At 42.1% G+C, this 24,903-nt stretch overlaps 1 protein-coding gene across 1 annotated transcript; it reads left to right on the forward strand.

Moving 5' to 3' along the window:
• Nucleotides 1–162: 162 nt before the first annotated feature.
• Nucleotides 163–24,584, forward strand: tgfbr1b (transforming growth factor, beta receptor 1 b). Its single transcript, XM_088282797.1, has 9 exons — nucleotides 163–227; nucleotides 11,832–12,083; nucleotides 12,660–12,920; nucleotides 14,079–14,309; nucleotides 15,967–16,134; nucleotides 17,086–17,242; nucleotides 18,000–18,124; nucleotides 18,337–18,467; nucleotides 19,241–24,584. Exons 1-9 carry the CDS (start codon nucleotides 164–166, stop codon nucleotides 19,364–19,366), a joined length of 1,515 nt encoding a protein of 504 aa, XP_088138923.1. The 5' UTR covers nucleotide 163; the 3' UTR covers nucleotides 19,367–24,584.
• Nucleotides 24,585–24,903: the final 319 nt, after the last annotated feature.

The following is a 24,903-nucleotide window of genomic DNA, read 5'->3' on the forward strand; positions in this document are numbered from 1 at the left end:
AGTGATTTTTTTTAATGGGCGCGGTGTTAGGGTCTTTCTACCAATCAACTATAATCTTCTGATTTTGTAGGCGGGACCTGCAGCTTGATGAACCAATCAGCGCTCACCTTTCGCAGCGCGTGGAGAAGTTAGCACTCCGGTGCCAGTCTGGTCCGTAGCCACGATGGATACAATACTATGCTTTTTGCTCGTCCTCCTTTCTTTAACAAGGATACAGGAAAATAACGGTAACTACTCTTAACATACTCTAACCAGTTGTTCTCGCTGCTTTCCACGTGTTTCTACTCAGTTACAATGTTGCCGGCTACGACATTGGGCGGAAAATGTCTTTGTTAAGAAACCTCAAGAAGCGGAGTGTGTCAAACTAAGATGGCGCAGGGTCGGTGGCTCGCCTGCTGCTGCCTGTCTGTGGAATGTTTATTGTCTGGACTGGGGAAAAAAGAAAAGAAAAGTCACCCATTGGTGTAAAGGGGTGACGAGAAAAGCTCAAAGTGCAAGTTGTAAGCGTTTCCTCGCAGCCTCTTTTGGGTTTCAGCTATGCAACGAAGTACGCCCGGAGTGTGTCCGGTTCCTCAAACGCAAAGTTGGCTTGCATCGCTGTGCTGGATTTCTTTTGTTTGCTTATTTGTCAAGCTCTAGTTGTTCATTTACGTTGTTGGAGGAACGTGTTCTTTGCCTGTGGCAAATATTGAAACAAATTACCAGCAGGGATGAATGTCATCGCTTACCTTAAGTTTACCGTTATAGTTGCATGCGACGTGGTTGGAGTTCACATTTAGTGCAAATACACTTGTTGACATTCCTGGCTAGTTCTTTTTGTATTTAGCGAATCAGCTTTTTTTTTTTTTAAACATTTGGAAGTTTGAATGGTGGATTTGAATCTCGTGTGAGTGATAACTAACTAGTAGTACCAGTGAGGATGTTTATTGAACTTAATTACGTTGTCCTTCATTTATTATGTGGAACACATTCGGGGTTGGTGCGTCAAATAATGACCAATTTGCTTATTAATCCGTCCATTTTACATATATCTGTTTAGTAACATGCTTATAACACATGCCACCCTTGTCGCCTTTTTTTTTTTTTTTTGCTGCTGTGGAATTTTGCGTTACGGCGCCGCGTGTCTTTTGAATGAAAAACAGGCTGCGGTTGCAATTGAGCTGTGCACTCCTAATGCACTATACAATAAATTAAAATAAAATAAAACGTGTGCAATAAGCCCTATTCATGCTTAGTTACAATAAAATGAATACTCAACAGTTTAAAATGCCATCCATCATTGATTTATCCGCATCCACTATTGTTGCAATGTAACACACCCATTTGCAGTGTGCTGCTGCTTGGCTAGTTTCATTACTTAATGTGCACCCCCCCACACCCAAAAAAAGAGGTCCTATCTTTAGGAACATCCGATTGTGAGCTTTTCTATTGACTCAAGCGTTTTCTTTGTGTGTCTTCCCTTTGTGTTAGAGAGCATGGGAGCTTGCCCATGAGTGGAGGGCGCATGCTTTTCACGCACAGCATCTATGGGGGCTGATCACATCCTCCCCATGCTAAAAGCAGAGCGGTGTCCTCACATAACACCCCGCTGCCTTCGGAATTAGAGGCGGTTATCGAATTGATATGTTGGCTTTCGGACACATGCAAAGGGGGCAAATTCCACATTCTTTGTCCTGCAATGGGATTGTCACGGCGTGGGTTTGTTGGAAAGGGGGGCTGCGTCCTTTACATCAGTCAGGAATCTTCAGATTTTTCCATTTTAAACACCGCACATGTTATCATACATTGAAACGAAAGATCCATGCCTTTTAGTGCTCCTGAAAAGAAAGAAATATCCCCCTGCAGCTTACACGCCTGTTAAGAGCAACATAAAGGCTCATGCGTGTTTTACACACTCAAGCAAAACAGCCACGCACATCCAAACACTGGCACTGGGTTAAATTAGGTGGTGTCACTTTTGCGAATCACATCCTAGTAGTACTCATCTAATAGGCTGTGTCCTTGTTCTCTGTCACCCTCTTCTCCATCAGACTCCCACCCCCCCAGGGCTCATTTGTCTGTTCAACGTCACATGATCCTCCCCTCGCCCCCTTTCCAGAATAATAAATAACAGTCCATGACGAGTGAGGATTGCTGGAGGTCCGTTTGCGAGGTTTGAGCTGACTGATTGTCAGATTCCGCGTGGGACGGAACCTCCAAATTTGAATGAAATCTGTTTGATGATGCCGGTTGAAGTTTCAATTTCAACACTTTGGGACTGTCAGCATCATAAAAACATTTGAATGTTTCTTAATTGGGTCGTCGGATGCAATGATCACGTTTCCACTTCCATGAGGAATATTTGCATGTAAAATAATGCATATTAAGTTGTTACACTGTTGTTTTAGTTGATTGAGATGTGGAAGTGACAGTTTATCTTTATTGTGTGAATTGGATGAGAAAACAAAATGAGAATTTTTGCTCAATTCTTCATCACCTCATGTGCCAATGATGCTTGGTGGCTGGTTCCGATAATCCATTTACATTCTTTAAAAGTTGGGCAGATGTGAAATGAAGTGTGTTATTCCCACTTACCCGACGATAAGTCAATTAACTTCAATCCGATTGGATTGCTTTTTCATAGTGTGCAAGTTATTCAGGAATTATTCTCACGTCTATAATTGTAATGAGAGGAATGCATCACAGCTGCGTGCGGGAAAAAATTGCATTAGATATCAATCGAGTAGATGCTTGATTGTTTTTGGATCCAACGCCTTTTGATGTCAAATATTTTTATGAGAAATGTTGAACTGATATCTCGCTCTTCTCAAAGATCATTTCTCTGATCTGAACCTACCAAGTCAATTTTTCCGAGTTCGGAAGTCTGTTCTTGCAAAATTTGGTGCTTGTATCAAGACATTGACGCGGGTTTAAGTGATGTCTGGGCCACCGTCCAGGTGTTACCCAGTTAATGATCCAAATGCGGCTCTTCCCTTCCAGCACGGAAACAAAAGCAGAAACAGTGGCCTTGTCACACTCGTATGCATCAAATGAGATATTTTGCTCTGTGAAATTCCTTAAATCCCTTTTGGATGCCACTGTAACTCATAACTGGCGTCTTGTTTTCCTCTTTACCCAGAAGTACACCCTCTAAAATTTCAAAGGATTCGCCTGAATCGATAATTCGTTTAATCAGCAGTATGCGCCGTCCTTCCTCTTGCCTGTCTGTCTGTGTTATATTGTTCCGGGGGCTGCCACCGTCGGTACGAGCAGCGGAGAAATGCAAAGCATTCGCGTGACCCTGGACGTCCGTTGTCCTGGTCCAAGGAACCACAACTAATTTGGGAGGTTGTAGCGGTGCCACCAGCCATTCGATTCAGAGGCACCAAAGCGTTAATGAGTAACACCCTCACTCTGCTCTTTTTTTTACGTGAACGGGGAATCTCAAGCTCTAATTGTAAAGGGTGAACGTTTTCTGTCACATTGGGTACGGATAAAGACTTATTAGGAAGGGCTGCAGCAATATATTATGAGAATAATGTTTACTGGATAAAAGGACTGATTTGTCACCAGAAGTCCCTCGAGGGAACATTATTTTACGCTAACCTTGAGTAAACTGTAAAAATGTGGAGTGCTTATAGAGATGATCGGGGTAAAAATTCAGCCTGAATCTATAACGCCTCGCTTATTTAGTTTAAAACATTGAGGTCTCCATTAGTTACCCAAGTCGATTCATTTGTCTTATTTTCCCATTGTGACAAAATCGGAGTTGCTTGTTGTCATATTTCTGATTGTCCGCAGCTTGCAGACAAGCTCACAGACACCACAAAGCCTGTCAGAAAAAGGCATTTGCCCAGATTGATGATTCAACGTAGCTTCATTGGCAGTCACTCATCAAAGGCTCATCAAATCTGTTCTGTCTGAACATGCAAGTCTACTACAGATTGTTTTCTTTTTGTTTCATTGCGGCTTTATAAGTGAGTCCTCCTCAAAAGAGCCGAGGAGGTGGCGCACCTCAGATCCTCTCCCGCTTTTTGTTTTTTGCTTTGTGTAAAACGGGGTAATTTAAATAAAACCGCGCATTATTTAATAAGTCTGATATATTTGTATGATCGTACGGCGATTTGAAGCTCTCTCTCTGCGCCTTAAAATCTCTGCACTAGGGATCTCGCATTAGAGCGCTGGTCTCACTTTTAATTTTGGTATTCAAAACAGTCTGTCAAGTCTTGACGTTCCTGGTGGGCGTGGTGAAATTCCCAGAACCGAAATAATAATTAAAGACACCAAATAAGATACAGCGCCACTCTACACTGCTGCGACTCATTAAAAAATTAAATAGAGTTTTGCTTGTTTATAAACCGATGGCGCACAAGCGGACCAAACTGAAACAGTCAAACTGAACCGTTCCCCCCTTGTTAATATGTGTGCCACTGCCGTGTGAACAATTCCGCTATAATGCAAAGTACTGTAATTACAGTTACTCGTTCGGGAAGGTGGTCTATTTGAGGGAAGCATTTAGAAGTGAGTGCCTTATTCACCCTGCGGCTAATTAGGCCACCGTGGCCACTAAAGGTTTTTAGTTCTAACCATTTATTCCCCGACTTGCCTGACCAGAGGACTCTATGAACAAAGAAAATCGCACCCCCCCATGAAGTCCCAACAAAATCCTAAATTATCCCGACTCGTTGTGATACCATAAAGTGGATTAGGCCCGCATTCAGGCTGTGGCTGAAATAACATAGCCTGAGCTGCCTCGTTGCTTGGTGTGTACGGTCAGAATTGTGGGTGTCAAATCTGATAAGTGCAATCACCTGTTTTCAAAAGAAGTGAAGAGGAAAAGAATATTTGCAATGGCGGGGTTTGTCATGGAAATGTTTTTGACTTGTGTGTGTAGGTTCATGCAGCTGTCAGGGTGTTGGCCGTTTAACCTTTTGATCCAACTGCTACATATTCATCAGAAGAGTGCTTCAGACAGATGTACGGCCTGATTCCCCTCCCATTCTCAATTTCCATGGCCGTTCTTACCCTTGTCTTTGTCCAGAAAACAAAACAAAAAAAAAACTCACATAAAGATGACGTCGTTTCGTCTGTAATGGTAAAGCAGGTGCAACTTACCGTGTTGTTTTAGAATAGAAATAGAAGAATAGAAATCCCTTTATTGTCATTGTACTCAAGTGTGCAACGAGATTAGATTCTTTTCTGAAGAATGTGATGCAAGATACGCCAGCAATATCTACGAATGATAAGAAGTATTGCATTTTGGACACACAGCAAATTAATAGACATATTTTCTGGTCTCTAAATGTGGTAGTGACGTATCCAGAGTTATTATCTAGTCAAGTATTTTTTTTACCATATTTTTTTTAGATTATAAAGTGCACCAGATTATGAAACGTAGTATCAACGAACAGGTTTATTTTTGGAAATTTCCATATTGAGGACGTACCAGTTTATAAGGTGCACCGGGTTATAAGGTTCAACAAACCAGCAAATGCCTCAAAATGCCTCAAACTTCATTCAACTTCAGTTCCACTTCCATGGATGGCCGAGTGGTCTAAGGCGCCGCGTTCCGGACCCAGTCTCCCCAGGAGGCCTGGGTTCGAATCTCGTGGCTGCCAGGATGGCCGAGTGGTCTAAGGCGCCGCGTTCAGGACCCAGTCTCCCCAGGAGGCCTGGGTTAGAATCTCGAATTTCCCCATTGTGGGACTAATAAAGGCATTATAATAAAGGCATTATATAAAAGGCACACCTGACTGTAATGTGCCCTCGCAATTTTTGAGAAAATTAAACCATTTTAAGTGCACCTTATACTCTGAAAAATACGGTAATGACCAACGGGGGTTGCGTCATAATCACAAAACCGTGACCTATTGATGATATGACATGACGAACAACGGGGAATTAAATCAACCCTGCATGTTTAGAACTTGCAATTGATTTAGTTACCTGGTGTCAAGGACAGTATCTGGTCCTCTGACCCCGTTATAGTGTGAGACACATTTTAGTTTATGCCGCACTGCTCAGCTTTGGCTTGAGCAAGGACAAACAATTCAATGGGCAGATAGCTGGTCTCCTCTTCTTGCTCGGCGCAAGCAAGCGCATGCAGACTTTTTTTTTTGCAAGAGGCACATCTGGTGTAGACAAAGAGCTGACCAGATTGGAATGGTGGCTGGGGGCGGGGAGGATACGGTTTGTGGGGCCTTGACCTATGGAAATGACTCTCAAAGGTGAAAGGTCTTGCGAGAAGAAAGGGGGAGAATGCGTTTGCTTGCTCTCACATCCATTCACTCCTGTGAATTATCTCAAAATGAGATAGGGGGGCTGGGCAAGAAGCTCGTAGGAACAAGTAAAATGCACGTCCAAATGGATTTTCAACATCCACCGATGCAGCAGTAATTTTCAATCTGGTGTCATTTTTCTGATCAGTACTGAGATCAACAAAGTTCTGAGCGGCAGGAAAATTTGGTTTCTACCCGACAGGAAGTGAGATGCCTCGGTTTCAAAGCCAAAGACTTTGATGGCGGCGATGTGAGCTGGGTTCGAGTACAGCAGGGAACGGTGTTAAATTTAGGATAGGTGTTTGAAATGTCATACGTTACACTTCTTGCAGATCCCAGGGAAGAAAAGCATTGAACATTTTGAATTCTTTTTAAGTGCCTCCTGTCAAAATTAGGCTTTTAAGTTTAACGAAAGAAAGCTTGAAAGAGGACTTTGTTCCTCTGATACATCTCTCCTTGCCAGTCTCTCGGGAACTTATTTTCGACTTCAAAACAAACTACGGTTTGATGAAAAGCTAAGGCAACTATATTTCAATAGTTTATCAGCAAAAGTAGAAAAAAAAAAGTGTTATCTTACAATAACCTAAGTCCTTCCCTTTACATGTAACTTGTGCAATATGCTGTGACGAAATCGCCTTTATTCATCGAGCCAAGTTTCAACATAAAACTTGTGTAAAACTTCATTGCGAAGTTAAAAAGCTTAAAAAAATCAAATAAAGATTATAGCGACTGAATTTGATCATGAAAATCAGTCGTTATACTACAATGAATATTCGCAACAATTCATCCCTAATGGTTTCTGTGGACGACAACCCGTAAAGCAAAAAAATAAATAAATAAAAAATGTCATGCCCTTAAAAGCTTTTATATAATATAAAGGACAGTGAGTTTGGAACTGCAGAGGAAAGTAAATCAGTTTTTAGGAACAGTGTGGGAAGGTTGTTTTGTGTGTACTTCTTGTAGAGCCAGAAGTAATTGCCGCAGGAATTTGAGCCGGAAGATTTTGTTGCCAAATGCACTGCAAATGATGATTCCCGTGAGTCACTGATTGAGTGACTAAAGAGGAAACAAGATTTGTTTGGCATGGGGGGAAAAAAAAAAAACAGTATCCACAAAATCATCCGTTTTAATTTTTGGTAACTATGACAACTGCATTTGATGTACAAAATTAATAGGAGTTGTTTTTGTTTGTGTGTTGGTTTCATTTGGCGGTTAAGTCTCGCCCCCCGCCCCTCCATTCTTGGGTTAAGGCGATATCGCATGAGGCACTTAAGACAGGCGGAGAAAAGTAGTGATGAAACCTTGATACGGCAGAAGGGAGAGACTTTAAGAGAAGCCCCACTTTAGCTTTTACTACTCGAGGATGTGGAGATATATGCGCTTGAGCTGCTGACGGTAGCTTTAGGTTCCATTGTTGCCTGGCTACCGCAATGTTCACACTGTCAAATTGTTCATGCGGAAGAAGACAAAATAGTAGTAGAAAAGGGCGACACGCTTACAAAGTGTGAGCGGTCGCAGTATTTACGTACTTCATGTAGTAAATGTGTGTGAATTAATAAAAGAGTCATTTTTAGTATTTTTATTTTATTTGCAAATTCCAGTGAAGAAATAGGCTAGTAATAAATTAAAAGGCAACTGCTTGATTATGCAACTGCTTCGTAGCGTTCATCTTCCCTTAGGCTTGTCTGTGCGTGGTGAGTCTAGTGTTTGTGCCAGCTTGGTCACATCTCTGTCACATCAGATCTGGAGACTCGCTGCCCGTGCTCCTGCGTTGCGTTGAAATCAATGGCTGATACCGCACTGATGTCGCTATGCATTAACCGACAATCGTACGGAAAGAGCTGACAGAGTCCCCCCCCCCCCCATTACTCTTGGATAATACAACTTTCGGAAACTTTTCCTGTCACACATCCACAGACACAGTTTTGGGGTCGTCACAGGTTTCAAGGTCGTGTGAATTTAGGCCTGCAGTGATATATTTGTGATTTTAAGAGTGTCATGTTTACCACAGGCCGGTAAAGTCGTTTTTGCCGTTCTCGTTACCTCGCAACAGGATTTCATAATCTGAAAATACAAACATTTGAAAGTATCAGACATAGCGGAGATTGGCGCGTTCAAATTTGTCTCATGCTGTGGTAGTTGTTTAAATGGTCTTTGAAATCCGCGGCCCACATGGTCTCATTACAAATTGGTGCCTCTTTTTATACGTTATTGTTCAGGATGAACACGAGTCAATAAATAGTGTGATTTTTACACAATATCCATCTGTTAATTAGTTATTTCTATCTGATGTGAAACAATTGGCAGCTTTATCGGCATCAAATTACAAAGAGAAAATGCAATTCACATTTGCTCAGAAACACAAGGAGCCTTGGGAGCAATGTAGCAGACTTTTGCTCCATGATTTGTTTGTTTAGTCTGCCTCTCGAACTGGCGTCGTTCAAAGCTTTGTCTTCGATTAAGTCGACCGTATTGAAACTGAAACTGGCCTTGTCTTTTTGCCATTTCATATTCCTCGAACTACTTGAACTTTGCAACCGGAGTCTCACCGTTCAAGTCCCTCTCAGAACCTTTTTTTTTTTTTTAAAGCTATGAACAAATAAATGGCAGGAACATGTTGAAGGAATGTGAGCCCGTTTTCCAAACGTCTGTCCAGGTGCTGCTGTGTTTGTTTTACGCAGAAAGTGCGTAAGCTTGGCGCATTCGCAGGTGAGTCTTACATGGCATTTAACGGAAGTTATTTTGTTGTCTAGACTGGTGTCGACGCCTGTTCCTCTCTTGATGCGACAGACAGAATTCTCTGTCCTGAGGTTGAGTCAGAGTAGATCAGTGTCATCTGGCTTTTATTTAGCTGTCTGGTGTCTTGAGTCTTTTTCCAAAGACCCGCCCATAAAATGCAGCACATGGGCACAGAAATATTTTCAAACCGCTTGTCTGGACTTCACCCACAACACGAGTTCATTTCCAGGAGAAGGAAGTCTGCCGGTTTGATGAAATCATTCCTTGACTGCCAACATGTTTCTTTTTATACCCATTTTGTTACACCGCCACTTTTTACAGAAGTTTCACCAGAATTCCAGTGGTGAAATCTTCATACTGTTCATGTCAGTGACGATACATCACAGGCGGCGTGTATGTCAGGTGAATTATTTGAAGATCTTGTCTTTGTAGATGTGTTGTTTTGTTTTAACCGAGTTAGCCATGACTGATATATCACTGAGCTATCTGTCGACTCGGTGCTTGGGGGAAGGACACGTTAAGGATAATGAATAAATGAGGACATGTCCACATTAATTCAGCACACACAAAAAAAGAAGCTCATTGGTGTGATGTGCATTACAAAGGAACTGTAAACCTAAGAAAAAATGAAAGAAGCCTTTTAGCTATCGGAAGTTGGTTCGGGTAAAACGTAATCGCGCTCCGTCGCATCGGCTGAATCGAGCGTTAGTCGATGCAGAGTTACTGCAAGACTTTACCTGGCTTTGGCTCGGAGTTTTGTTTTTATCTGCGGTGGTAGTATAAGGCCTTAAACTGCCTGGTGTGTCTAGAACAGAGCAAGTTTGAAGAAACTCGCCATGGATAGTACCGTGCAGGAAGACACCAGACTGTGGAGTAGAATTCTGCGGTATGACCGGCAAAGCTCGTGTTAACCTGTGTTTATTTCCGTCATGCAATTGTATCATTAACTCATCCCCGATGACAAATTGTGAAACGAAGTTAAACCAGCGCGGTTGCGTTGGTCACTCGATCACATTAAGCGTGTCCAAACCGATCCCACAAGTGTGCGTTTGGACAGAGGTCTGGACTCACATCAAACCATTCCTTCTTCTCCACTTCCACATTCTGGAGCTTGCCCTGTGATGGTCCTGACTCTGTGGGGGAGGGCGTTAACATCCTGGAGGTTCGGGTTTCGTCCCAAATTGGAGTTGGCGTTGCACGGTCACTCCCAGCACACACCGGTAGCTAGGGGTGGGGATTTCTCACCTCCCCATGAAGCGATTGGATCAGCGGGCTAGGATTAAGTTATTTACTCTGCTTCTGTCATGCTTCTGCTTGACTGAATGGATCGGTCCGTTCCTCACAGGGTGTAGCACTTCCTTCTCATTTCCAGCAACAGCAAAGTCCGATATCACTTTTTTATTGTCTTTATTCTCTCTGCCCCTTCTTCCTCTTTCGGGTATGCTTTTGTTTTTGCAACCCTCAGCTAACATCCCGTGTTCTTTTCTACAGCAAGCATGTCATGAAAACTGTTTTATAGTCTACGTATGAAAGTAGGCCGTTTGTTTTGTTTTGAAAAGCCAATGTTGAAAAAAAATGTTTGCGCTGCAAAGTTCAGGCAGTCTTTGTCCTGAGTGTACTCACTCCGCTGGGAAATAATGGGAGTGAAAGCCTGCCAAGTTAATGCGCCGCACTCACAAACAAGTTTTGGGAGTAACTGCTGCGAAAAGGTCTAATTGTAGTCGCTGCGGATGGATCTGTCCTGCAGTCTCTTTGTTTCATAAGCCCGCGGTGGGCTGCGCTGTGTTTTGAGTAAGTGGAACAAGAGAGATAGAGAAATATGTGCTGGGGAAATTTAAAAGATTATTTGGGGGGACTATGAGGCGCACCAGATTATAAGGGGCAATCTCAATGAATAGGTCATTAATTTGGAAATTTCCTGATATTGAGCGTACCGGGTTATAAGGTGCATTACTGCACATTGAGGGAAACAAACCATTGCAGCAAATCAAACTTTAATCAACTTAAATTTGACATCCATTCATGAGGCGCAATCTCAATGAATAGGTCATTTTTTTTTAAATTTCCTTATATTGAGCGTACCGGGTTATAAGGTGCATTACTGCACATTAAGGGAAACAAACCATTACAGCAATTAAGTCAAATTTTATTCAACTTCAATTTGACATCCGTATATAAGGGGCACCTGATTGATAGGCACGCTATAGATTTTGGGGGAAATTATCGGATTTTAATTGCACTTTATAGTCTGAAAAATCCAGTAGTTCTTTGTGTTTCATGGTTTCATAGTTGAATTATGCACTATTTATAACTTTAATTCAACATCCATTCCTGAGGCGCACCAGATTATAAAGCGTAGTGTCATTTTAAATAAAATTAAGGATTTTATTAATGCCTTATAGTCCGAAAATGACAGTATTTATAAACTGACTTTCACCGTACCTATACAGTAGTGGCAGCGTCATATCATTTCCTGCTCTTGGATGATTGGAAAACAGGAAAGTACTTAAAAAAATGAGTTTAGTGAACTCATACAGCAACTGCGTGTTGGTCCGTTGACAGTGGAAGCCTCCAAGGAACAGCAAACATTCCGAAGAAGTGTGCTATAAGTGCAATTTTAGTGACGTATCGTCTGATTCCGTCAGGGAGTTTCCATGCCCTAATGTTGACGAAACTCAATCGTGGTTGTGCAGCGCTCGATGCTGAAAAGAAAAATGTTTTTTAACGCAGAACATTCATGCAATTTTTTAATGTTGCGCAGTACGAGCTGTCCAAATGTGACAAATTATTTTGCAATAGAATACCCATTTCTTCTTCCTCATTTTCTCCCTCCAGCCCTCCAATGTCACTGTGAGCGCTGCAGTGCCAACTCGAGCTGCACAACAGATGGCGTCTGTTTCGTCAATATCCGCAAGACAGGCAACCGGTTGACGACGGAGCTGCGCCATTGCGTTCCCGAAAAAGAGCTGTTCCCGCGGGATCGACCCTTCATCTGCGCCCCATCCTTCAAGCACGACACGGGCCTTTATCCGATTTGCTGTACCACCGATTATTGCAACAAGGACCCTGACCTCACCGTTTTCCCTGGTGAGACCACACATAATCCTTTGAATATTTTCAAAAGCAACTTGCTCTGTCAGTTTCTTCCCAGAAGACTCGGGCTGAGCATTAAATGTTGTTTCATCAGGAATCTGTAGAATTAAATTTGAATTGTTAACAGATGGTAAACAATATAAAATGAGTAGTCCTAATTTCACCTCTATTTTTTCCAACTAAACATGATGAGTGGTCAGAGATAACCTCAGTGCCTAGGAGGATGAATCATGAGCCTCAAAAGTAGACTCCTTACATGATATCTAATGTGACAGCGAGGCATCAAAGGCTATTCAATTTCCCGAAACTAACGTGGTTTGAAATTGCTTTCTGAGCTGTTATATATTTTTTAGGACAGCATTGAGGTGACCGTTATTTCACCACAAAAATTGTCCATGATGGGCAGAAGGTTATTCAAGCGTCTTCCTTTTTGCCTACAGATGTCAGGCTGTCTATTTTCGAGAGCTCAACTATCTGCTTAGTCTAGCCAATCGAGAAGCGTCCCTTCTCTTGATGCAAAACAATGAATAAATATTTTTTTGAACATTGTGTGTGTGTGTTTTCTTGCAGTCCCCACCGCAAAGACTCCATCTCTGGGACCTGTGGCTCTTGCGGCAGTGATTGCCGGGCCAGTGTGTATATTCTGCCTGCTGCTGGTTTTGGCGTTCTACGTCTGCCACAGCCACCGGGGGCTCGGGGCTGGCGGGGCAGGAGCCCACCACCACCGCGTGCCCAATGAAGAGGATCCCTCCATGGACCACCCCTTCATCACCGTCGGAACAACACTGAAGGACTTAATCTATGATATGACCACCTCGGGTTCTGGCTCAGGTAGGCTGCTGCTGACTTGCTCATTTTGATTTTTCTTCTCTTTGCTGCATCTCACCGCCCGAGTGCTTGTAATTCGTGTTTTATACCGAATCAGGTAACAGTTACCAAGGGCACAATTTTTATACTCAGCAGGTCAAGAAGGTGATGCTCCCTTTTTTAAATGATCCTTTTATGTACCCTGAATCCGAGTTTTGGATTGATTAGGATTAGTGGCGCTCTGCTTTAATATCACATTAAATCAAGAAATTCTAATAGACTCACTTGAGTTAATGCTGCACAACAAGGTTAAGTTTGCATATTTTTTTTGAGCTGCTTAATCAAGGAAATGCCTGACAGTTCATTTGCAGCGCTCAGCCACAATTGCCGTCAAATGATGCAGTTGTTACTGATGTAGCTCAAGAAATGTTGGATGGCCGAGTGGTCTAAGGCGCCGCGTTCAGGACCCAGTCTCCCCAGGAGGCCTGGGTTTGAATCTCGAATTTCCCCATTGTGGGACTAATAAAGGCATTATTATTAAACTTTGATTCTTTATTGTCTGCGCAAACCCTGCATAACCACAAACTGCAGGCATCTCGAAAAATTGACCTTTTTTTTTTTATATGCATTTGTGTATGAATATTACAGCAGCTCAGCTCCAAGCTAATTCAGAGTATAGTTGCAGTTTTTACTGGTTGTGTGTGTAGGCAAGGCTCACATATTTGTCTGTTCTGGCTTCAGTCATCTCTCTGTGGAGAGTGTGGCACCTCTCGCATGCTGCCAAGAGAGCGCTTAGTTCCAGTCCTTCCTGCTATTTTACACCATATTGCACAATGTGCAATTGTGCATGTGACTGGTGCAATGTGTAAATGTGAGGTACGGGCTTTTTTTTTAATTACTTTTCTCAGTCAGGCTGTGTGTTTGTGTTTGTGTTCGTGTTTGCGGATGGGGTTTCTGAGTCTCCGCAGAGGATTTTAAATTAATGTTTTGCTTCCTTCTCAGCAGTTTGCCAAATTTATGATTGAACCATGTGAGCTGGGAAAAGTTTTCTGCAGTTTAATTTCTTAGTCTGGAAATGTAATGAAATTGAACAGCACTTTTTTTTTTTTTTTTATTTTTTTTTTTTTACCGTTGCCGTTGAAACAATTCTAAATTTTGACCGGCCATTTGCTTTTTCTCCAGGTCTGCCTCTTCTTGTCCAGAGAACCATTGCCAGGACCATCATCCTCCAGGAGAGCATCGGAAAGGGCCGTTTCGGGGAGGTGTGGCGAGGTAAATGGCGCGGCGAGGAAGTGGCTGTGAAGATCTTCTCCTCCCGCGAGGAGCGGTCTTGGTTCCGAGAGGCTGAGATCTACCAAACGGTGATGCTGCGACATGAGAACATTTTGGGCTTCATCGCCGCGGACAACAAAGGTAAGCTATTGCATGAATATGCTAGTCTGAGGCGCTTAAGATCAAGTTCAACGTCCGGAATGTATGTACACGAACAATATTACAATTTCAGAGGGGAATAAAAATGTTGCAGGTTTGATAGGGTCCCTCAAAGCAATCAATTCAATGTGCCTTAAAATAGTTTTTTTCTGATAACGCGTTCATCTGCAAATACGTGCGTTGGCAGCCTGAATACAGGTGAGCCTTGAGATATCAGCGTACAAAGGGAACTCTTGCTTAAGGTGAAGTCGTGCAGGCGGTTGTTCGGTGCGAACGGAACGGTCTGACTGCGAGACAGTGTGGAGGAGTAAAACTCCCCAGTGAAGATGCGGCAGACATTAACAGACTGTTAAACATCAGCAAAACACACACGCGCTCCGACATAGACGTGGAAACGCCACAACGCACCATCTTCTCCTGTGCGTTCATATCCGATTCTGAAAACAAAGATGCGAGGCGGCGTACAAACGCTGGTTCTATATCTCGAAGAAACTGTCGCAGTGCAGTACAATGTAATAACGGCTTATTATTCCCTCCACTGACTGGCCATTTAAATGGGCCTTTTGGGACAGTGAGAGAAAAGAGAGAAAATATTTTGTGTCTTTAACGCTGGGGATTTTGGACTTGCGTAAAACAAAATTGTTCCTTTTTAGTTACCCACTTTAAAAAAAAAACAAAAAAAAACGCATATTCTTGGCCAAAAATCCTTTCTCATGGGGAGCAAAGTCATAAGATAGCCTTAGGATACACGTCAGCTCTCGGGTCCTTGTGTTTAATCCCATCAAATGTGCATTACACTGTTAGATGGTGATTCTTTTTTTTTTTATTCGCTGGGCAAAGCATAGTGAGCATACAAAGTGAGCACATCTGTTGCGGAAAACCGATTAACCGCCCATTTATTCACATTCTAAACCACACGCACACAACATCTGTCGTAATAATGTAACATAGTATAATTTTATAATTGTGACAATACAGTTTGAATGTAATGAAAGGTTCAAATTGATGCCATCGGGGGGAAAAAAAATCAAGTTTTTAAGCGCTCACTTCACTTGAATGACACGACGATGAGGGAGTTATAAAATTTGACAAGTGTCAAATTTGACGTCACCAATTAAAAGGATCTACTAATTTGACAGCAAACGACAATTCTCGCATTTACTCCAACCCAAGCAAGTCGAGCCCATTTTCCGGACTTCACCTTCATAATCTTCTCAATGCCACGTCTCGTCAACCCGTGGCCGCAGTAAACTCCCGGCTCAACTTATTTTCATCTTTGGCCGGCATTGCGCTTGCACCATTACAACAGTCTGGTCTCGTCTCCTTCTTCCTCTTTCATCTTCTGGCATTTATTGGCAGCCGGCAAGCAACTTTTGGTGTGGATTACCGCCACCCACGTCTGCTGCTGCTTTGAGTTAATACTTTGATGCTGCTTGAAGGAAGAGATCGAGTGAGGCATGCTTAAGTCGTACAACCTTTAGAGGCGTTTTTTTTCCCCACCCCCAAAATGGAACTGATTCCAAATTGTCAGTGGTTCTCAAACTGAGTCTTGGGGATTCCCACAAGACTTACATGTGAACTAAAACGAACACATGCACAATGATTCCATCTCGTATGTTGTTCTCATTTTTTTTTGTAGATAATGGGACCTGGACTCAACTGTGGCTGGTGTCAGACTACCATGAGCACGGCTCTCTGTTTGACTATCTCAACCGCTACACGGTGACCGTTGAAGGCATGATCAAGCTGTCTCTGTCCACCGCGAGTGGCCTGGCCCATCTTCATATGGAAATTGTTGGCACACAAGGTGAGATTAACAATCAATAAGAAAGCATTCTTACCTTGCTTTTAACTTGACGCTATTCAAGTTGTCTCGAATAGAATTGCTAACAATGCGACTCAACTTTTTCAACAAAGCAAGACTGTTGAATGCTTTTTTTTTTTTGTATGCTTTCCATCAAGCCCGGGGAGAGAAAATGAAAATAACTCAAAATAGCATCCGTTGTTACCCATTACCCTTGTCGGAAAATTGCCTGAGCTTCTGCACTCACAAAATCGGGAAAGGCAAACTTGAACCTGCCTGAGGATAAAAGCTGCAAAACTGAAAAGCCTCCCCGGCTGTCAAAGACCTGTTTTGTTCTCGGGTGCGCTGGTTCACGGCGCAATATTCTTAAATTTGAAATGTAAGAACTATGTGAGAATGAAAATCATTTTCACTGTTTAAATATTAAGATATTCTTTTACAGCATCTGGCACTTCCCCGTGTCTTTAAATTACAGCAGCAAATAAACTGCGCAACATATTACTTACTATTTCATTCCACCATATTTGCATCGCGAGCCATGTCTGTTTATTATGATGCCTAGGAGAACCGATACCCGTAATTTGGCCGCTCCCCCATCGCATCATTCAACACCGAGAAGGATCGTTTGCTTGTGGAAAACATTCAAGACACTTGCCACTCGTTCCAGCCGTTCTAGTTCACGCCAAGGTCAGACTGCGCCTTGCAAGCTCAAGCACTTCAATTAAGAGCTACACGTTGGACTGTTAAACGTTGCGCGCGTTTGCCAGGAGTATCGTGTATCGTGTACATTAGCGAGAGCAGCATGTGGAAAACAACCAACGGGGTCAAAAAGGAAGTACGACGACAAACACGGGTTTTAGAACGGTCTTTGTCTTCATGAAAAAAAACGCGTTCGGGTATTTCGTAATTGATCGGGTTTCAGCGAGCGCATGTCGACTCCCACCCTCCCCCTAGGTAAGCCTGCGATTGCTCACCGGGACCTGAAGTCAAAGAACATCCTGGTGAAGAAGAACGGAACCTGCTGCATTGCGGATTTAGGTCTTGCTGTTCGCCATGACTCAGCCACTGACACGATTGACATCGCTCCAAATCACAGAGTGGGAACCAAAAGGTAAGGATCGCTCACTCAAGACCGTAAAAGTGGCGGATAGATAAGTGCAGCCCAAAGCAATGGAGACAATTGACAGATGAGGTCGCTCAGGCTCTCAAGACATTAAGCTCGTGACTCTCGTCTAGACTCATTCGCAAATATAGAATGTCGTCTGATTACCTGATGTAGCTCATGCGTCCAAAAGGGATTTGTTGTATTCCTTAATTGTGTCAACTGTCAGATTGTACGGTGAACCCCCGGCTATTTGCGTTTTGCAGTCTACACATTTTCTGTGGAACCTACCAGTATAAATAAATAAAACGCAAGTACTGTTGTTTTTCTGACTATAAGTCCGGCATGTATCTTAAGGCTATGTTCTGACATGGCTTCCCAGTTGGAAATATTTTTGCCTGTAAAAGTCCGCCTTTTTTAACTAGGTAACCAATAATAATAATTAAAAAAAACAAAAAAAAAAACGACGACGATCGAAGAGGGACGCCTACATTTTGTCCATTCAGTCTGTCTCTGTGATTAAAAATGAGTAAGGTCCTCTTGGGATCTAATAAAACTCGTTCTACGTCGTTTATTAGGAAACCCCAACAAACAATCTCTCTGAAAGGCTCTTTAAGTGTATTTATTATTGATTATACTGATTACAATCCCCAGAGGGGAAATTCAACATAGCCTTTGCAGCATGCAAGGAGAGATGTCGGGAAGATTCCTCTACAAAGTCCTATTAGCGCCATGTATGATTTTTCCCTGTTTTTTTTTTCCCCAGGTACATGGCGCCAGAAGTCCTGGATGACTCCATAAACATGAAACACTTTGAATCTTTCAAGCGAGCTGACATCTACGCCATGGGCTTGGTCTTCTGGGAGATTGCCAGTCGCTGCTCCATGGGAGGTGAGATTGCCACGTGGGGGTTACTCAAAAGACTGCAAGATCAACAAACGGACTCCAGGAATGATGGAGAAATGGAACAAAGGAGCGCGGTTATTTGTCGAATTATCGACGCTTCCATTATTAGGGACGGGGGCCAAAATTGAAGCGTTGAACGCCATGTGAGGGGGAACAGCATGTAATGCGACCTATATTTTTTCCGAATGTTTTTTCAGGAATCCACGAGGACTACCAGCTGCCATACTATGACCTGGTTCAGTCAGATCCTTCGGTGGAGGAGATGAGAAAGGTGGTTTGCGAGCAGAAGCTTCGCCCCAATATTCCCAACCGTTGGCAGAGCTGCGAGGTAATAAGAAAGATTTCCCTTCACCTATTTAACTTTTTAGTCCCGTCTATAGATTACATTTTTTTTTTCCAAGGGTCATACCTGCGTCATTTCACTTAACTCATCCATTTTATTATTTTCTGAGCATCGTAAACATTTCAAACCTGTTGTTTTATTCAGCAGTTTGACTGCCCGGCTTCTCAAGAGTTCAATCACAACACACAGAAACATATTCGAAATTATTGGCATCCTTTCGTCAATGAAAAAAAAAAAACCCACCATGGTCGCAAAAACAATTTGAAATTGCATGATGATCAAAAATGCCCCCAAAAATTATTATGCATAGATGATGTTACTTTATTTTGTTAGGAATGATCCCATTTGCATAACTTCCATTAGAGCTCATTGCTCATGCTGCAAAGTACCGGTTAAAGGCACACAAATCCAAATTGGAACTCCGTTTACACTGAAAAAACCTTGAAATCATAATTTCGTTTGATTTATTGTGGTACATGCACTTGGCCACCAGGAGGCAGTACAATATATTTATTAAAATAAACACCAAGGAGGCAGTCGCAAATGCTCATTAAGCAAGACAAGTATTGTATTATTATCTGTCTACGTGTGTTGCTGCACCTTTTGTGTTCAATTATCTGTTGCTTCAAGAGGTGATTCTCAACATATTGGGGCCCTGGATCCCCTCCATTTATTTTATTTTTTTTACCCAGAATGGTCAGTTTAGGTCGCCTGCCACCGCATGTCTCGGTCAACTCGGTGATCTGTCCTCTGCGCAGGCGTTACGTGTCATGGCGAAGATCATGAGAGAGTGCTGGTATGCCAACGGCGCCGCCCGGCTCACGGCGCTGCGGATCAAGAAGACCCTATCCCAGCTCAGCCAGCAGGAGGGAATCAAGATGTAGACCGCAAACGACCAAACACGCATGCAAACGCATTTCAGACTGGCATCCATATCATTAGCATTACTTCGTTATCATCGACATTGCGAGTCTTATTTTTTTTTCCTCTCCTCCGGATTGGAAGGGAAGCGGAGACATTATTTCCTCAGTGTTCTCTCTTTCTCACCCTTAACTCACTGGATGGTGAGTTTTGCATTTAGAACCGAAGACGAGTTGGTGTGTTGCACACCTGAATCCACTAACGGATGGATGGACGGCTAAACAGCTGAATTTTACGAGGGACGGCAGCGCCTGAGGGCAAGACGAGTGTTATCAAAGGAAGCCTTGGACCGTTTTCCTCCATGCTCCTTGACTCATTAAAGGAAGACTCTTCAAGACCCTTTTTGGGGCAACGGGAGTCCATCCAGACGGGCCTTCATTGCTCAGACATCCTCAGGTAGATTCAGCAGCAGACACTCAGCTGGTATCACCTGAGAGACCGCTGAGCTGCCTTACGTATTCATCCTCAGCGCCTCATTTGTATATTAGCGTTTCATCATTCACGTCTCTGGGCTGTAAGCTACTCGCATTCATTCACGACATTTTTTTTTCTTCTTCTTCTTCTAATGTGATATGTCGCATTAGACCAACCCACAGAGACAATTTAGCAACAGGCGCATTCTTTGAAGAATGTCATGATACAAATTGCTCCCAAAACACGAATGCATTCGAGTCTTGGGTTAACTATCTTTAGTTTGACTCTACAGTGAGAAATAAACAGCACAGGTCGTTGTTTGTAAACTGGCCTAGTTCAAGGAACGTAAAATGGAAATGAGTGACGTTTTCGTTGCACTGGGAGCAAGAGAATGAAGTCATCGTCTGTCTGGACTATGTGAAGAATTGCTTTGAAGCGCAGATGAATAATAATTGGGCATAATTATTAATTCATCATAGATGTTGGATGTGAGTAGCACGGAGGATTGAAGCACGGACCACAAGTGTTGAGACACCCTGTGCGGTCCAGTCAGCAAAATTTCTCATCGCCGCACCGATTTTTTGCACCTGGTTTTGATTTTTTCTTTCTGATGTATTATTTGCCCATCTCCCCGTGTATTATCATGGAGATGCAAAGGTCAGTTTAATTTATTGTCGTTTTTCTTTTGAGTGGCAGGGCATTTTTTTTTTCTTCTTCTTCTTTTGAATACTTACAACTGCACATGATGACCTCATTCAGTTTTGGCAAACATGCTGCGTCATATGCAATTTACAATAGTGGATAAATGTGTATTTTCTATACTCTGCTAAAATCACAAACAACAACAACAATCAGCTGCCACCATGCCTTTCAGTCCAGCTGTTACCGGAAAGTGCCAGTGCTTTAAAAAAAAAAAAAAAAAAACAACTCATGCCAGTTGCTGTGCAAAGCATTTGTTTCTGGCGCGTATGCAGCTGCGTGTGAGTGTGAGAGGAGGCCGAGCAAACAGTAGCTCGTACTATGCACGCCCAAAAAAAAAAAAAAAAAAGTCCCGTAGGAAAAGTATGATACGTCACAGCGCACAACAACAACCCAGCCTCGACCCTCTGGTGCCATTTCATCACCTGCCCTCTGAACACGTGAAACACACGTTAAAAACTCTATGGACGGCTCGTCCTCCCGGTAGACCGGCAGGAAAACCGATGATCGGTTTGTCCGGTGGACAATCAGCATCACGGAAAACTTTTCATACACTTAAAAGAACGATTAATGTTGCCCCTTGAATATAATCGGTGGGATTCTAAATGTCATGTTAAACTTCTTGTTTTGTGCAGCAAAAGCGACCATTAAAAAAAAAAAACATTGTCATCTCTGTGCAACAATATTTACGTTTAAAGTAGAATAAGCCATAGGTTAAGTTGTGTGTGTTTGTATATATATATATGTATATATATATATATATATTTGGGCTGCGGTGACTTTGTACGACCAGAATCCTCCTTGTGAGCCTTGAGGGACCAACAATAGGATATTTCATGTACATATGCAAGAGGTCATCAAAACGGACGAGAAGAAAAATGGCTGATCAAAGTTGTTCTAACATTCGCACCAAAATTGTCCCTTCAATTGGCAGTTCCATATGAATTCATTTAAGGACCATGTTACTAGTACGCTCTCACAATTCAATTTTTTTTCCCAGTATTGTATATGTGTGTACACTGGTCAACACATTTTTATGAAATTTTTCAATCCCCCAATTTTTTTTTTTTTTTTGCTTATTCTAATTTTTCCCTTATTTTATTTGTCTCTAGCACATCAGGATTTCACAGTAATACATGTAATATTTATGAATAAAGGTTCAGCAACAGGTGGATTTTTTTTTCTCAGAACTATCACAACTCTAAAGTACAAGGCATGATAAGCTTTTAGGTCAAACTTAAAAAAAAAAACAAAACCTGATGTGATACAAAAAAAGCGTCAAAAATACATTGAGGGAAAACAAAGCCATTTGTGATTCAAATTCACCGTCGACCCGTCTAATCTGTATACTGTACAGGCAAACTCACGTCGCTTCTGGTTTTACCGATTGTTGGAGTCGTTTTTGCTCCGTTGCCAATATTGCTCTATTGTATATTTCAATCATGGGCTATGTTTGCATTTGCTTTTTTTTGTGCCAAAATGTCATTTTAATACAGAGACCAAAACATCGATTTCAATGCAGCTTGTTATATGGGCAATAGAAATGCCATCTTCATTCATGTTCGCCTTCCACACCCGTGCTTGTCTCCACCGTTTTCCCTAACAAGCTTTGTGACGTGTTGCCAATTTGTCTGACACGCTTTGTCTCGCGCGGCCTTTTTTTTTTTTTTTTAAAGACAAGCTGCCATTGGACGTCAATTCTGTTCCATGTTGTCAATGCAAATCACGCCTGTTATTCTCGATTTGTTCCCTCCTGAAGTCCAAAGTTACATTTTCGGTCTCACCTTCCCTCTCTGATTGGTTGTTTTTCCTCAGACCTGGTGGTTTCTTCGTTGAGTTGCATGTCGAAATATCGTAATAAGACCAAATTAGCGCCTTAATTATTCTTGATCCAATGGACGTAGTTCTGGTTAAACTAAAAAAAAAAAAAATTCTGTCTCGGCTCTGGAGGACAAAGTGATTGTTGGTGTTGGGGGAATAATAGCAAAACTGAAGGCGGGACTGTGGCTGTGTGGCTTTTTTGTTCCATTAGCAAGGTCATTTCTCTGGGATAAAAAAAAAAAAACTGCAGCACCTCTCGTATATCTCAACTCGGATAACTGTCATTCTTGTCTTAAAAGTCACCAGCAGCCTTGTACTTTTACTTTCTTTTCTTTTCAAGTGCCCAAGGTGACTTAAACTGTACATAAACACATTTGAGCGCCTTTGTCTTGATCGGGCACATTTTTTAACGTCCTTGATGCTTTGTTGCCTTTTTTTTTTTTTTTTGGGCTTCTCATTCCATGTGCTCTAATCTCATCGCTACAAGGGCCACACTTCACTGCAGCTTGCAGCTCAGCTCAGGTTTCACTTGACCGGAATTGCTCAATTGGATTTAATTCGAAGTTACACTTGAAACAAACGCACATACAACCAACTAACTTGGATATTCAAACTCGTGTTGTTTCGACGGGACTTCCAAACCTTCAAACGATCAATTTTCCCTCTCGTAAAGTGAAACAAATCCTTTTCGTACAAGTATGGTGAAACAGTCAAATTCATATCTTTATTGTTGTAAGCATTAAAGTCAATTTATTGATGACATATTTGTTTAATTAATCTACCGATTAATCTGTAATCAGAATTTTATTCTGCCAACTATCGGAATTACCGACCTAAATAAATAATCAGGCCCTCGCTTAATTTTGCTTGAAATTAGATGTAATTTTTTACAGCGTGCTCCACTTCTATGTGGTTCATTGTGAATAGCTAAAAAAAAAAATATTCAGTTCGCAATTCTGATTCCTCAATCAGAGAGTTTGAGCTGCGTTGTCTGAGCAACTTGGTGTCTCCCAAGCCTGGAAGGTATACCGCACACGTACTCTATGCCTTTTCTTGGCGAGTAGCCGTTTTCCTGCTCTGAAAAGAACGCCACCCAAAACTATGCCAGCAGCTCTACCACCTCAGACCATAAACAGCTGTGAATGTATCGAGCCAGCATCCGAGCACGGGAGCACAACCGACGTCACGACCTAAAAGGTCACGGCAGCAGCTTGCGTTGCCAACGTGCAACTCTCTCTCTTTCTCTCGCTTTTGTTTTTTTTTATGCAAATGAACCGCCAGAGCATCATCCGCGCAGGTTTGTCGACTTAGTGTCTACGCTTAACGTGATCCACACTGTGAAGAGGACGAGTTGCTTGGAAAACGGTTCAGGAAACGAGCAAGTTGTAGCCCACCGCTCACCTGCAGGGATTTCGATATTACGCAATGAGAAGGCTTGGGTCAGAAAAGTGCTCGGGAAGGCTGCAGTGAAGCTGTCGCGGCGTTAAAAGTAGCGGAAAGCTTTATTCTCTCTCTCTCTCTCTGTTATTTTTTTCATTAACATTTCAAATGCCAAGACTGCACGAGATTGTCCATTCGCTTTGTAGAAGTCCATCCGCAAGCTGAACATCATCATCATCATAATCAACCTAACAACAACAACAACAAAAAAAGGCAGATCACTTTTTAAAAGAAAATACCTCCATTTTAAAGACCAATGTGTTTTTACCTCACTGTAAATATAGTCTCTATTTGTTTACTCCGATTTGATTTCTATGAAATGCTTAAGAAATTCAAAAGAAGTTTTGTTTTCGTTCTTCTGTGATACTTTTTTATTTTTTGTGAGTCCAAACAATTAACGAAAGGTTTCCAGTTTGCCATTCATGCTCTGTGTATTTGACCCGTTTTGGTAGCGTTGTTTGACGTGAGCTGTACAGTCAAAAGAGTGCTTTACAGATGGCAAGCCCCATTCTGAGCTCTGCTACAAAAGCCTTGTTCAATATGCTCTTTGTCTTAAAAAGAAACAGGAGGGGAGGGGGTAAACAATAAAAAAAAAAAAAGAAGTCAAAGTGGTGTTCGAGGAGCTCGTCTCGCCACGTGACCCCTCTTGGATTTCTAAACATATCTTGACTTTTTTTTTTTTTTTTATATATATATATATAGTGTGTACAGATGAATGAGAGGTCATAGGAACTAGAGGACTGAAACATGTTGACTTTTAACATAGCTGGATTAGAAAATGGTGTGAATAAAGAATGTTTTACTATATCATCTGTGTTTTGTTTTGTTGCCAAACGTGTGTTACCAATGTTCAGTGTTGACCACCTGTCATAAAAACAAGAAAACAAAACGCTTTAGTATTTTTTTTCACTTGATCCTTTTTTTGATAATTTGGAACAATGATGTTTTGGGGATTTTTTTTTCTCTTTTAAACCAACAGCTGTCAACTGTTGGCTCAGGCCTTAATGCTATTAAAAACCAACATGTTCCCGTAGCTTTGCTAGCATTTTTAACTGAAAATGCCAAATTAGTTGATGATATTTGCAAAATACAGCGGACTTAGATTAGTATCCCGCCGACCCTTTTA

The sequence above is a fragment of the Idiotropiscis lumnitzeri genome, chromosome 19 (genome assembly GCF_059441095.1).
Source record: "Idiotropiscis lumnitzeri isolate Australia: NSW breed Sydney's pygmy pipehorse chromosome 19, RoL_Ilum_1.0, whole genome shotgun sequence".
Lineage (NCBI taxonomy): Eukaryota > Metazoa > Chordata > Actinopteri > Syngnathiformes > Syngnathidae > Idiotropiscis > Idiotropiscis lumnitzeri.